The sequence below is a fragment of the Schistocerca serialis genome, chromosome 1 (assembly GCF_023864345.2).
Source record: "Schistocerca serialis cubense isolate TAMUIC-IGC-003099 chromosome 1, iqSchSeri2.2, whole genome shotgun sequence".
NCBI classification, from domain to species: domain Eukaryota; kingdom Metazoa; phylum Arthropoda; class Insecta; order Orthoptera; family Acrididae; genus Schistocerca; species Schistocerca serialis.
This window is the reverse complement of record NC_064638.1, coordinates 609,450,513-609,466,863: the sequence shown is the minus strand read 5'-3', so window position 1 is coordinate 609,466,863 and position 16,351 is coordinate 609,450,513. Positions and strand designations below refer to the sequence as shown.

The following is a 16,351-nucleotide window of genomic DNA, read 5'->3' as shown; positions in this document are numbered from 1 at the left end:
CAGAACAAAATTATAAATGAAGAACAAAAAGGCTGTTACAAAGGAGCACGAGGATGTAAAGAGCAACTGATAATAGATGCAGAGGTGACATATCAAGCTAAAACTAAACAAAGGTCACTACACTATGCATACATTGATTACCAAAAAGCTTTTGATAGTGTACCCCACTCATGGTTACTACAAATATTGGAAATATACAAAGTAGATCCTAAATTGATACAGTTCCTAAACATAGTAATGAAAAATTGGAAAACCACACTTAATATCCAAACAAATTCAAATAATATCACATCACAGCCAATACAGATTAAGCGTGGAATATATCAAGGAGACTCATTAAGTCCTTTCTGGTTCTGCCTTGCTCTGAACCCACTATCCAACATGCTAAATAATACAAATTATGGATACAATATTACTGGAACATACCCACACAAAATCACACATCTGCTATACATGGATAATCTAAAACTACTGGCAGCAACAAATCAACAACTCAACCAATTACTAAAGATAACAGAAGTATTCAGCAATGATATAAATATGGCTTTTGGAACAGACAAATGTAAGAAAAATAGCATAGTCAAGGGAAAACACACTAAACAAGAAGATTACATATTGGATAACCACAGCGACTGCATAGAAGCGATGGAAAAAACAGATGCCTATAAATATCTAGGATACAGACAAAAAATAGGAATAGATAATACAAATATTAAAGAAGAAGTAAAAGAAAAATATAGACAAAGACTAACAAAAATACTGAAAACAGAATTGACAGCAAGAAACAAGACAAATGCTATAAATACTTATGCCATACCAATATTGATCTACTCATTTGGAGTAGTGAAATGGAGTAACACAGACCTAGAAGCACTCAGTACACTTACACGATCACAATGCCACAAATATAGAATACATGACATACATTCAGCAACTGAAAGATTCACATTAAGCAGAAAGGAAGGAGGAAGGGGATTTATCGACATAAAAAACCTACATTATGGACAGGTAGACAATTTAAGAAAATTCTTTATAGAACGAGCAGAAACTAGCAAAATACACAAAGCAATCACTCATATAAATACATCGGCTACACCACTGCAATTTCATAACCACTTCTACAACCCTTTAGATCACATAACATCAACAGATACGAAGAAAGTAAATTGGAAAAAGAAAACACTACATGGCAAGCACCCGTATCATCTAACACAGCCACACATCGATCAAGACGCATCCAACACATGGCTAAGAAAAGGCAATATATACAGTGAGATGGAAGGATTCATGATTGCAATACAGGATCAAACAATAAACACCAGATATTACAGCAAGCATATTATTAAAGATCCCAATACCACAACAGATAAATGCAGACTTCGCAAACAACAAATAGAAACAGTAGATCACATCACAAGTGGATGTACAATACTAGCAAATACAGAATACCCCAGAAGACATGACAATGTAGCAAAAATAATACATCAACAGCTTGCCTTACAACATAAACTTATAAAACAACATGTTCCCAAATACAAGTATGCACCACAAAATCTACTGGAGAACGATGAATACAAATTATACTGGAACAGAACCATTATAACAGATAAAACAACACCACATAACAAACCTGACATCATACTCACCAATAAAAAGAAGAAATTAACACAACTAATCGAAATATCCATACCCAATACAACAAATATACAAAAGAAAACAGGAGAGAAAATTGAAAAATACATCCAACTGGCTGAGGAAGTCAAGGACATGTGGCATCAGGATAAAGTTGACATTATACCAATTATACTATCAACTACAGGAGTCATACCACACAATATCCACCAGTACATCAATGCAATACAGCTACATCCAAACTTATATATACAACTACAGAAATCTGTAATTATTGACACTTGTTCAATTACCCGAAAGTTCCTATATGCAATGTAACATATACTGTACAGTTAAAAGGAAGTTACGCTTGATGAAGGTCCGCGTCACTTTCCAATTTTAACCAGACCTAAGGTCTGAGAAAGGAAAGAACATAATAATAATAATAATTATTATTATTATTTATTATTTATTATTATTATTATTATTATTATTATTATTATTATTATTATTATTATTATACTTACTAACGGTCCTGTCCAGATTGTAAATTGTGCTCTGGTGTAATAATGAAATTTGGAAAATGCTGAAAAAGCAAAGGCTGCTGCACTTCCGGTTCAGAAGAGGACGCACAAGTGTAATAGGACTGTTGCTATTTTCTATATGCATACATGATCTGGCAGACAGGGTGGGCAGCAATCTGCAGATGTTCACTGATGATACTGTGGTGTACAGGAAGGTGTCGAAGATAAGTGATGGTACATTGATACAAGATGACCTAGACAAAATTTGTAGTTGATATGATGAATGGTAGCAAACCCATAATTGGGCTACAGCATTAGTAGTGTCCTTTGTGACACAATCATATCGTTTAAGTATTTGTGCTTAATGTTCCGAAGCAATACAAAATGGAATGAGCTTGCGAGGATTGTGATAGGGAAGGTGATTGGTTGACTTTGGTCTATTGAAAGAATTTTAGGAAAGTGTGGTTCATCTGTAAAGGAGACTGTGTGTAAGACACTAGTGCGACCTGTTCTTGAGTACTGCTGGAATGTTTGGGATCTACACCAGGCCAGATTGAAAGAAGACTTAGAAACAATTCAGAGGCGAGCTACTAGGTCTGTTACCGGTAGGTTCGATAAGCATGCAAGTGCTATAGATAAGCTTCGGCAGCTCAAGTGGGAATCCCAGCAAGGAAGAAGACATTCATTTCAAGGAACACTACTGAGAAAGTTTAAAGAACCAGCATTTGAGACTGACTGCAGAACGATTGTACTGCCACCAATGTATATTTCATGTAGGGACCACGAAGATAAGATATGAAAAATTAGGGATCATATGGAGGTACATAGACAGTAGTTTTTCCCTCGCTCTATCTGTTGGTGGAACAGGAAAGGAAATGGCTAGGTGTGGTATAGGGTACACTTTGCCGCACACTGTACGGTGGCTTGCAGAGTATGTATGTAGATGTAGATTGTAATATTTCTGGCTTTACAGCCATCATATTCAGCTTCAAGAAGCTCTACTTAGAGCAGTTGTGAAGGCAGCAATGGGAAGATGACATAACGTGATGTGAGGTACTGATGACAGATGGTTTGTTTGATAAGGGTATTGTGAGAAAGATAAGCTAAATTGTGGTCCTCCTTTGAGATTGGCTGCTGTGTTTGGAAGTTGCATGGCAAAATGATAATCTTCTGTTATTAATGTTAGAAAAACGAAATAGCTTATTTACACGTATTTATTGTTAAAGCATCTCTCAATAGCACGCTATCATTCAATTATTTCACAGTTGTTAATTGTCAGCAAAATAGTGAACAGTTGGTAAATGAAAAGGCAGACAAAGCACTATGGAGCTCTTCGGATCAGGCCTAACTTAGATGGTGGGCGAAGCGGTTTGTCTGCAAGATCAGAGCTGTACTGGCAGTCTCGGAAGACAGATGTGTTGTCTGCCGTCAGGTTTGGACTTTATTAGCAGTGTGTGGTTATATGGACATGTAATTGAGAACAATTTGATAGCAGTTACGCAGATATGCAGTTCATTGTTTTGTTTTTAAGAAAGTATGAAGATTGGATATTATTTGTGATTCATAAAGTGGAATATAATCGTGCAGTTTCACATATTCTGTTTATAAAAAGCAAGTGGCATCCTGTGTACATAAACTAATTTGAAATTTAATTATTTATAAAATATCAGTGCCTTGTATAGAGTTTATTATATATAACCTCAAGAAAACAGATTCATGGCGTACATGCCATTTTCTGCGCAGGTGACAACGGCTACAGAAGAGTGCAGGTTGGTGTACATTAATTAGAACTTATGCATTCCACTGAAGGCAGTGGAAGCAAATAGGCACCTCACGTGTACTGCAATTGTAGTATGAATGATATTAGTGACTGTCATCTGTGGCAACCCAGAGGAGATATGAAGGAGAGAAATTTTCAAGGGAAGGGGTTTACAATATGCACATATTGTACAGGGGTTAGGCAAAATAATGTGAACACTGTACTTACTTGGAAACATTTTATTAATAAGGGGTTGGATCCCCTTTTGCCCATAGTACAGCTGTGATTTCTCTTGGAATATTGGCAATAATGGTGGTATACTCTCCAGTAGAATGTTATGCCATCTTCAGTCAGAACCTCTTCTAACTCCAGCAGTGACGAGGGAGACAGAAATCTACTCTGGAGTCTGTGCTCTAATAATGCCTGTAAGGGTTCAATAATGTTCAAGTCTGGGGAAGGCACTGCAGTTCAGTTGCATGCTCCTCATACCACGATTGTAATGTCCTGGCTGTGTGAAGGGTGCAGTATCATTCTAAATATGACATCATTGTTGGGGAACAACATTTGAATCACGGGGTGCACCTGATCACCTAAAATATTCGCATAATTGTTGGCTGTAACACAGCCTTTGAGAGTAATGATAGAACCAACAGAATACCATGAAATGACTGCCCAAACCATGACACTTCCACCTCTATGCTTAACTGTTGGAATCAAGCAGTCAGGATTGTAGGCTTCTTTTGGCATTCTCCATATGTAAACCCAGCCTGACGTTGGAAATAACGAAAACGTTGACTCGTTGAACCACATGCCATGTTTCCACTGATCAGCCATCCAGGATGTTTTACACTTCTTTACATTGGAAGTCGTCACTAATGGTTTTGGTATAGCAGCTCATTCATGAGCATTCACTTTACGGAGTTCTTGGCGAACATTGTCAATAGATACTGTGTCTCAGAGATGGTTATTGAGCTCTGCAGTCATTTTAGCTGCCATAGTTTTGTGTTGTTTTGACACAATTTTTATTAGCATACAATGATCTCTGTCATTCAGTTTTGATTTGCTCTTACTATTAAATTTGCACTATGATGTCTTTCCATGTTTTGTGTAGGCTGTCATGACTCTTGAAACAGTTGCTCTTGAAACATTCAGTAAGTTGGCTGTCCTGGTTACTGATGCTCCAGCTAATCAGGCCACCACAAACTGCCCTCTTTGGAACTCTGTTAGGTCTTTTATTGAAAGTCAACTGTGGCCTCTGAATGCAAATATGAAGTGTGCACTACTCGTAAACAACCTGCACTGATGCCTAGTCCATACTGAACACACACAGTCCCGCACAACAAGTGCCTTACCTGTGTTGTTGACCGCCAAACACAACCATCCCATTACTACCATTGTTCATATTATTTTGCCTATCCCCAGTATATCTCCCTCTCTCTCTTACTCTCTTTTTTAACTTGCCATGCGATTTAGATATTTTCTCACCCCTCTATCTCAACACATTCAACCTCACCACTGCCCTCTGTATCTCCATCACTCAGTAACCTATCAAGACCTCACTCATAACAATTATCATCACTAATTTTGCTAATCAAAACCCTGTTATAGTTACAAGCAAATAAGTTTGTCAATGTATCATCTTCACGATCAACTTCAGCCCTCTTCTTCCTATTTTCTACCTCTTTCATTTCCTTTGATACATCTCCCCAAAATTCCTGCAGCACTCTATCCTATTTACCTGGTGTGAACTACTGTAATCTCTACTGTATAACACCCTCTGAAAATTTCCCCTTCTCTCCTAAAATTATTAGCCTGATTCTGATATCTATTTTCTCTCACCCCAAACCGACAGGCGGTGCGGTTTAGTTTTCCCAATCCCTTTCTTCTATTTCCAAAATTCCTGTTATCTGTTTCCATCATTACATTCCCGTTGCCTACTTCTTTGCTCACGACCCCTTTCATTGTCCCTTTGTCTATCACTCTAACTATTATTTCTCCTGTCATCATCTATGCATCTTCATTCCAATAGTTATCCATCCTATTACTGTTATATATAATTGTTCTTGATCTCTCTCCTTTTGTCTGTCTTGTTGATGATCATTGGGCCATCCCCCACCCTCTCCCATTCTGATACTATCCATGTTCCCTTTGCCTATCCCTCTGTCTCTTATTTCTTTCCCACTCCATGTCTACTTTTATGAACATATTTTAAAAATTGTTCACTAGAGTCATCTGGCCCTTATACTAACCCCCACTGCACAGCATGTGGCAAATGCCAAAGATGCATCTATTTGTATTGCCTCATCTAACAGTTTATCTAAGTATACAGGTGTTTTAGTTGTTGTTCACAAAATCTTCCCTGCAGATGCTACCTTCTTGGAAACATAAGACATTAAAGAATTGTGAGTTAATAATAGCTTGTTTGATTTCAGACCAAAATTTGCTCAAAAAAAAAAAAAAAAAAAAAAAAAACTTTTTTTGGATTTTGTGAAAGTCATATCTGTATGTATATTGTGATTAGCCCACGGCAGTGCTTCCCTATTTAAAAATTTCTTTAAAAATTTAATTTTAAAGTTGTCTGACATACACTGTTCGTAACATTATCCCTACATTGGTAAAAAAAAAAGTCCTGGGGTGGAGTTTGTTTTCTCCAGGAAAGTTCTTCATGTTTATACCAGTCAAAGTACTACTGTTGTTACTACAAAAATTCCTGGTTATATTTCATCTAACTTTGCCGTAACACTTGAAATATTATTAATGCATCATTAAATATTCTGTTTGATTCAATCAATTTGGGATTTATACTGTCACTCTTATTTTTTATCATAGAATGTAAGAATTTTAGGTTCTTGTCATTGCTCTCTGCCTCATTCATCAGTTTGTTTTGTACCTTCTCAGTTTTAGTTTCTGCAGAACTAATATGAGCTTCAAACTTACTACACTCTGTGTTTACATACATTTTAAAATTATTTAAAGCCCCTTCTAACCCCTCAGTTATCTCTACAATTTTCTCTACCTGGACTTTGTCATCATCTAGACCTTTTCTGATACAATTTAGTGCTTGACACTGCCTCTCCTTTGTATTGAAACTATTTGATTTTTTGCATAATTTCTCACTGTTTTTCAATTATTTCCCAATCTGGCTGTCTGTCTTCTGACTTTGTTTATCCAGTTTCTCCCCAGTTAGTTTCACAAGCTTATTAAAAAGGTTGCTACTATCGCCAACTGTTGTTGTTGTTGTCTTCAGTCCAGAGACTGGTTTGATGCAGCTCTCCATACTACTCTATCCTGTGCAAGCTTCTTCATCTCCCAGTACTTACTGCAACCTACATCCTTCTGAATCTGCTTATAGTATTCATCTCTTGGTCTCCCTCTACGATTTTTACCCTCCATGCTGCCCTCCAGTACTAAATTGGTATCCCTTGATGCCTCAGAACATGTTCTACCAACCGATCCCTTCTTCTAGTCAAGTTGTGTCACAAATTTCTTTTCTCCTCAATTCTATTCAATACCTCCTCATTAGTTACATGACCTACCCATCTGATCTTCAGCATTCTTCTGCAGCACCACACATTTTGAAAGCTTCTATTTTCTTCTTGTCCAAACTATTTATCATCCATGTTTCACTTCCATACATAGCTACACTCCATACAAATACTTTCAGAAACGACTTCCTGACACTTAAATCTATACTTGATGTTTACAAATTCCTCTTTTTTCAGAAATGCTTTCCTTGCCATTGCCAGTATACATTTTATAGCCTCTCTACTTCAACAATCATCAGTTACTTTGCTCCCCAAATAGCAAAACAAATCTACTACTTTAAGTGTCTCATTTCCTAACCTAATTCCCTCAGCATCACCTGATTTGATTCAACTACATTCCATTATCCTCGTTTTGCTTTAGTTGATGTTCATCTTATATCCTCCTTTCAAGACACTGTCCATTATGTTCAGCTGCTCTTCCAGGTCCGTTGCTGTCTCTGACAGAATTACAATGTCATCAGCAGACCTCAAAGTTTTTATTTCTTCTCAATGGATTTTAATTCCTACTCCAAATTTTTCTTTTGTTTCCTTTACTGCTTGCTCAATATACAGATTTGAACAACACCAGGGGTAGGCTACAACCCTGTCTCACTCCCTTCCCAACCCCTAATTCCCTTTCATGCCATCTGGTTTCTGTACAAAACGTAAATAGCCTTTTGCTCCCCGTATTTTACCACTGCCACCTTCAGAATTTGAAAGTGGGTATTCCAGTCAACATTGTCAAAAGCTTTCTCTAAATCTACAAATGCTAGAAACATAGGTTTGCCTTTCCTTAATCTATATTATAAAATAAATCATAGGGTTAGTATTGCCTCACGTGTTCCAACATTTCTACGGAATCCAAAATGATCTTCCCCGAGGTCAGCTTCTACCAGTTTTTCCATTCGTCTGTAAAGAATTTGCTTCAGTATTTTGCAGCTGTGACTTATTAAACTGATAGTTCAGTAATTTTCACATCTGTCAAATTTTCAGTTCTGTCAACACCTGCTTTCTTTGGGATTCTTCTTGAAGTCTGAGGGTATTTCGCCTGTCTCATACATCATGCTCACCAGATGGTAGAGTTTTGTCAGTAGTTCTAATGGAATGTTGTCTACTCCCGGGGCCTTGTTTCAGCTGAGGTCTTTCAGTGCTCTGTCAAAATCTTCACGCAGTATCCTATCTCCCATTTCATCTTCATCTACATTCTCTTCCATTTCCATAATACTGTACTGAAGTACATCACCCTTGTATAGACTCTCTATATACTCCTTCCACCTTTCTGCTTTCCCTTGCTTAGAACTGGGTTTCCACCTGGGGTCTTGATATTCACACAAGTGGTTCTCTTTTCTCCAAAGGTCTCTTTAATTTTCCTGTAGGCAGTATCTATCTTACACCTAAACTTGTACTACTGTGGTAGGCATGGGCTTCATGTCTATCTTGGCCACAGTAATGCATTCACTGTGTTGTTTGTAGTGGCTTACCCACCCTCCTATTGTTTTATTCATTATGAAACCTACTCCAGCATTACCCCTGTTTGATTTTGTATTTATAACCCTGTATTCACCTGACCAGAAGTCTTGTTCCTCCTGCCACCGAACTTCACTAATTCCCACTATATCTAACTTTAACCTATCCATTTCCCTTTTTAAATTTTGTAGCATACCTGCCCAATTAAGGGAGCTGATGTTCCATGCTTCGTTCCGTAGAATGCCAGATTTCTTTCTCCTGATAACAATGTCCTCCTGAGTAGTCCCCACCTGGAGATCCAAATGGGGGACTATTTTACCTCCAGAATATTTTACCAAAGAGGACGCCATCATCATTTAACCATACAGTAAAGCTGCATGCCCTCAAGAAAAATTACAGCTGTAGTTTCCCCTTGCTTTCAGCCATTCACAGTACCAGCATAGCATGGCCGTTTTGGTTAGTGTTACAAGGCCAGATGAGTCAATCATCCAGACTGTTGCCCCTGCAACTACTGAAAAGGCTGCTGCCCCTCTTCAGGAACCACACATTTGTGTGGCATCTCAACAGATACCTCCCCATTGTTATTGCACCTACGGTACGGTTATCTGATTCGCTGAGGAATGTAAGCCTACCCTCCAGTGCCAAGGTCCATGGTTCATATTTCCAAGAGTACCAGAACCTGTACAGAAAATTGGAATAGAGATCAACATAAACATCATTTCCACCCTTTTTATTGCTCATGAAAACCACACATTGCATGTTGTACCACCATACATTGTGATAATTAATATTTCCCACTAAAACACAGTGACAGACACCTTGTGAGTTTTCCTCTTGTGAAAATAGATTATTCTACTCACTAATACTGGTTCGCCGTGTCTTTAAGGAACGTATTTTGAGAGTAAGTCTCTTTGTTTGACCTAGAACAGTTAATGAATTTATAATAGATAACAGTTAATGAATTTATAATTCCTGTAATCTAATCATTGCTTTTTGCACCAGAAAAAAACTACCAAGATCTGTAATGACATGCCTTTTAACTGTTGTTTTTCGTAAACATTACTTCACAAACTTTGCACAACAAAACTGAAGTTAGCAATTATCATCAGACTTAAGTTACTTTAATCTTGAGATTTCAAGTAAATGAATTTAAATGAATCAAATTTGTGTGACCACTTTCTTACTTTAATAAACCACATGCAAGGCATTCATTGTTGTTACTTTTCCACATAAAAAACAGTAATTTTAAGATAGCATTTAAGTAACAGGATGATAGGTACTTGAAATGAAATAGTAAACTGGTGTAAATTAACTTTCAGTATAATGAACCACAGCATTTTTCAACTCTGTCTATGCTAACACAGTCTGGCTCTCCTGTATAGGACTAATGAAGTAAAATGTCATTAGCTTGTCTTATCAGAAGCAGTAAAGATGAGAATGTGGTGCAAAAATACTTCTGCAAGTTCTTCACATCTCCTGTTAATTAGATGGATGAGTCTCCATAATGTTTGAGAAACATCCTTGAAGTAAGGTGGCACAATTCTTGCAGCACCATATTTTAGCCGGGAAATGTCTTGCTTCCATGACTGTGATTTGCATGAGATGACTTTTTAATGGAGGAATGCTAATTATTGACTCTCCATAGTTTGTACCAATGTTAGCACAAATATTTAAAGCCTTGCAGAGTGAACCAAAACATGACCTCACTGTAATAACACTACTGGCAGGCTTCTCTCTACAGTTAATTATGTCCATAGCTTACTTTGTCGTACATAAAAGGTGTTCACGAAAACAGAAAATGGTAAGACGTCCGTGTCAACCTTGTCTCGACACTGTCCATCAGGTGTGCCTGTTGTGCATTTTCTTTCATAGAAAAAGTGTGTACAAAATAGAATGACAAGGGCAAGAGCTTGGCTCTCTTCTGGCCTAATGGCTTCCTCAGTTACTCAGCAGAATTTTATGTTCTTCTTAGTAATTATTCCTCAAATTCTAAGGAAGACTTCTGACTTTACAAATTGATGTGTTTTATATTCTTAATTATACAACAATGAAATAAATGTGCAGTTCCTAAGCCAAATATACTTTTACAGTGGTTTATTCACATTTCTCTCTGTACAATCATTACATATGAATTAATCAATCAGTTCAGGTGTCAGCAGCACAGTGTGAATGTAAAGTAATGCTGTTCCATTGTAAGTAGATGAGGTGTCGGTGTCTGGCATAATCAAGACAGCTCTACGGGTTGCAAGTTCCTTGGCATACATAGCCAACTTATCATTTAGTGAAAGAGAGTTTCCAGAAAGGCTGAAAATCTCGAAAGTGAAGCTATTATTCTAAAAAATGGCAAGTATAAGATGGAAAACCATCGGCCAATATCACTGCTTCCAATATTCGCCAAAATTTTAGAAAAATTAATAAAGCATCAAATCACTAAATAGGTAAATGGCTGTAAGTTACTAACCAGATCAGCGTGGCTTCCAGGCAGGTAGAAACACAGAAACAGCAATAAAATGTGCTACATTGAACATGTAATAAAAAAATCTAGAAAAAAGCAATAGCAGAGTAGTAGTAAATTTTGATCTCTCCAAGGTACTTGATACTGTCAATCATAACATCATTTCAGAAAAAGTGGAAGCATTAAGTATTCATGTGACATGAAAAAAGTGGTTTGAATCATACCTACAAAACAGAACACACATTGTGGAACTGAAGTCAACTGACTCAACCAAAAAACCAGTTTAGTATCAGAGGCAAAAAAAGTTGAAGTAGGAGTAATACAAACAGTGTTCTAGGTCCCACATTATTCCTTGTTTATATAAATGGCATTCATATCTCAGATACTGCAGCCATTGTCATGCTATTTGCAGATGATACTGGTGTAATAATAAGTGTGCCAAAGCAATTGCTGTGTACATATGTCCACTCTTGATTCAGTGCAAACAGGTTGACATTAAATTAAGTAAAAGATATTAAATATAATTTGAGAAACTAAATCAAAATGTAAATCTAGGTTTGGTGGTGGTCTACAAAGCCATAGACATTTACAAAATCGTTAGGGATTCATGTTGATGGAGACAAAGGTTTTAATGGCAGTGTAATAAAGCATGTGCAGAAACTCAATTTAGCCTATTTTACTATTAGGCAGGATGGCATATTTTGACTGCTTTCAGTCTTGTGAAACATACTGAGTAATATTTTGGGGTTCTACCACTTGTCAGCTAAATCAATGTTTTTAGTTACAGAAGAGGGCTATCCGAATAACACACCATCCTTCACAGAGACAATTCTGTATAACAGATACAGGAGCACATTTTTACCCGATTTTTCTGCATAGCTGTAACTGCAGCTCTCACACTATCCCTGTCAGTCTAGACTAACCAATTTGTGTCCATACATCATCACTTGACCTGCTGCCCAGGGGAAAATAAGCATTGAAGGCTTGCTCTTGCCACATGTACTTGGAGGTGCTGTCCAATGCAAAAATGTATGATCTGTGATAGCTATAATTATTAGTCTGCAAATGACATATGTATCATGGCTCACCTTGCAGATTTTCAGACAAATGCTGACGTCTATAGTTATACATTGCTGAACCATGATACAAAAAACAGTGTGCACAGTGGTTCCTCAAATGCTCACTCCTGACCTGAAACAGAGATGATTGGACATCTGTCAACAATTTGTTTTGCGTTTTGAGTGAGAGTGTGATGGGTTCCTTAACAACATTGTGACATGTGATGAAAGCGGGTTTCATCATTTTGATCCAGAAAACAAGACATTATCAATGAAGTTCTACCACAAAGGATCACCGATGCAAAAAAAAACGTTAAAGACCGTGCCACCAGCAGGCAGTCGTGCTCACAGTCTTCTGAGATGTTCAACGTGTGGAGCTTCGGCCTGCAGAACCCTCAGAAAACTGAAAGCGCGAATTTGAAGAGTCTGTCCACATGACGCGACAATGCCAGACCACACAGAAGCACTGCCGCATCTGCAACAATTCAATGCCTTGGGTTCGTTGGTATCGATTATCTTCTTTACATTCCCGACTTGGTCCCATCTGATTTTCATCCATTTTGAAAACATAAAGAATGCCTTTGAGGACTTCACTTTGATAGTGATGAAGGAGTGCAAGTAGAAGTGAGGTTGTGGCTCTGTCAACAAAGTCAAACACTCTACAGTGACGGATAGTATCAGAAAATTGGTCTCTCATTGTGATAATTGGGTTCGTCTCCAGAGTGACTGTTGAGGAAAAAGTATGTAGACATGAGGAGTAAATATGTAGAATGTTAATAAAGTTATTTTTAAATAAAAAAAATAAAAATTAAAAAAAAATATTTGAGGGCTTTCACATAAAAATTTAGAGGCATTACTTTTCAGCATGCAGCTGTAAAATCTTTACTGAATCATTGTAGTGTATACAGGTTGTTCCAAAACTGTTAATTCAGATTAATACATCTGGTAGAGACCATCAAAACAGGTATATTTAGCTATGGTATATTTGGCCCTTGATGGCAATTTATGGTGCTAGAGACGCTTTACACAGAAGATAGTTTAGCATGCTAATTACGACAGTAGAATTAACAGGAACTGCTTGAATATGCAGCCATTGGCCTGTATGTCCGCTGTACATCTTCACACCATTGACTGTCATGTCTGTGCAAAGATTCCTTGCATATCCACTGTGTTACCAACAGCAAAAACAGTTCTAGTGATGAGGTCTTCTTTTGTTTACACAACAGTTTCATACACAGCAGCTTCATAGGTCCCCAGAGGAAGAAATCTAGACACGTGAGGTCGGGTAACCTGAGTGGTCGGGCCATATGACCACCTCGACCGATCTATTGATTCGCAAAGGTGGCTCTTAGAGGAGTCCTCACAGCATTGCTGAAATGGGCTGGCACCCAATTGCACTGGAAGTACATCCTTTGACTGACATTCAGAGGTACATCCTCCAGCAGTTCTGGCAACACATGTTCCACAAAGATGCAATACCTACGACCACTTCCAAATGGAAGAACACATGGTCCAGTCAACCTATCACTGAGAATGCCGTCCCACACATTAACACCTAATCGCTGTTGATGAGCACGAGGTCAAGTACCTCGTGGATTCACATGAGCCCAAACATGTGAATTATGAATATTGAAATAGCCTTCAAGAGTAAACAAAGATTTGTCAGTGTATAAAACCTCGGCCAGTAATGAGAGGTGCAGGACAGTCTGTTGTAAAAAACATTGTGCAAACTGCATTCATAGAGGAAAATCTCCAGTGCTAGTGCTACCGTGTGCTGAAGATGAAAGGATGTAGCTGTTGATTATGTCTGACACCAAGGATGTGTGCAGTATATTGTGTACTAGTATGTGGAGTGCCTTCAACATCTCACAGAATGTCAACCTACATTACAGAAGTTTGCACTGTTCGATTCCGGCCTGTATCACGCATACTTGCACGGAAAATTAGTTTAGAAAGCACTGTTGATACTCTCACATTGTAGCTCGTTCTTTTCCATCCACAGACCTGTATACCATACGCATGTCAGCCATTTATTAATGGAAATGCATTTAGAGCTGTGTGGAATCATCACGAGATGCTGCTTATGTTCTGGCATATTCTGACATTAGTTTTCAGTCATTCCTGTTTCTGTTACTATAATATTCACAGTCCTTTTTTCTCCCCAAAGCAATTTAAAATGTAGTTTGAAGGTACTTGAATTTGTAGCTGAGAGAGTACATTTACTGAAAATATTTACATAAGGTTTCACAACTATTGCAGAGAGCATATGGGTGTTTTTGTATTTCATCTGAACATTTTAATAAACCAGCAATACCTGACATTACGTACACCTTGGAACATATTGTAAATGTTATAAATGAAAATCTAGGAAATTTTACACACATGAAAAAGAGGAAACCATATATTTCGAAAGAAGTGAAAATTTACGTATGCCTCCTAAAAGCACCTTATGGCATTCTTATTGAAATATTGATTTTAATTAGTCATTATTTTTTTTTTGCAGATAGCTCGAAAACAAACAAAGTAAGTACTAAAAGCAATTCACAAAATGTTTGTTTGTAAGAAACTGACAGAAACTAATGACCTCTGAATTGATAATCACAGGGAATCTTTGCAATAGTCTGTTGTATTGTATGTCTGTGACATCCTATTTCTGACTGCCCATCATTAATGTTAGAATAATGTTACTTCATATTGCTTCAAATGTCATGGGAATAAAGATGCACAACAATGTAGCTGTAAATATTCACAGCATGTGCAAGTTTGACCTGAAAATTTCAAATATCATTAAAAGCTGTTTTAAATTGGTGCGAAGAAATGTAGCAAAATAAAGATAAAACAAACAATAGAAAATCCAGGATAGACTGGTACAACTAACTACTCAGAGTTAAAGCTTTCAGCCATTAAGGCCTTTGTCAAATACACAAACACAACTGCAGTCTCAGGCAACTGAAACCACACTTTTTATCTTTTTGTTGTGCCTAACTGCAACTCAATTCAGCATCTCCGTTATATGGTGAGTAGAAAATTAAAGATATTTTCACAATAAACACATAAATGACCAAAAACTGTTAACAGCTACTGTAGTTGAACCCACACTTTGAACCTCATTGTGCTTTAATTCGAGGGAAAGAGTAACTGAAAAGTTTTTATTCAGCACTGAATCATAAAAGTGCATTACTGAAGCTTTCTTTTTTTATGTAAGACAGATTAAAGTTGGAAAAATAGTTTTTAACCTCCAGTTTTCCATGTAATAAATCTTTATTTATGTTTCACAGGTGGCCTTTCATCCAGCGTTTCAAGTACACCACATAAGCCTCACCAAAGGTTAAGTGAACCAGCTCATTAAGAATGATGTTGGTGCCTTTTTGTTTTATGTAGAAGAACAATCTATATTTTTCAAAAACAAAACTGTTTTATATAAATCAATGTATGATTTGGGTTTCTTTGTCTGCTTGTAACTATTTTTTAACACTTGATACAGGAGTTCCTAATTGTGATGATGCGTTGGTTTATATTTCATGTAAATAACTTTTTTGTGAATTTTGTTTATTTATAATGATGGCAAATGATTTTATGTTAAGCTAATAAAGCATTCATATTTTTTTCTGTTTCATTTCCATACTACCTCTTAACTATTTATCCCATGTCTTAGTTTCCATCAGAGACTACATTATCAATTATTATTACCAAACCAATCTGGTACAGTATGTTATTTTTGTTTCTTAGACATTAATCTAAAAAAATCAATATATATTTCTGAGAAGACTCAATAAAATTAAAAGAAAAGTATTCCTAGCTTTCAGAATGGTTAGTTGCTTCAACAGTGAGGAAGGAGGAATAGGTTTTGGAAGTTGCGGAAGCAAGAGTAGGTATTCAGATCCCTGGGTGAGAGGGACCTGCCTGATGTATGGGTGAGGGGAAACAAAAATCTTGATCCTTTGTGAGGCTGT

The 16,351-nt window shown here is 37.1% G+C and overlaps 1 protein-coding gene across 1 annotated transcript in view; it reads left to right on the top strand.

Moving 5' to 3' along the window:
- LOC126477750 (charged multivesicular body protein 7) overlaps positions 1 to 16,003 on the top strand; it is a 219,130-nt gene extending 203,127 nt beyond the window's left edge. Inside the window, exon 7 of the mRNA XM_050103642.1 lies at positions 15,677 to 16,003. Within this exon, the coding sequence (XP_049959599.1) occupies positions 15,677 to 15,747 (71 nt within the window). The 3' untranslated portion in view covers positions 15,748 to 16,003. The remainder of the gene's footprint in view (positions 1 to 15,676) is intronic.
- Positions 16,004 to 16,351: the final 348 nt, after the last annotated feature.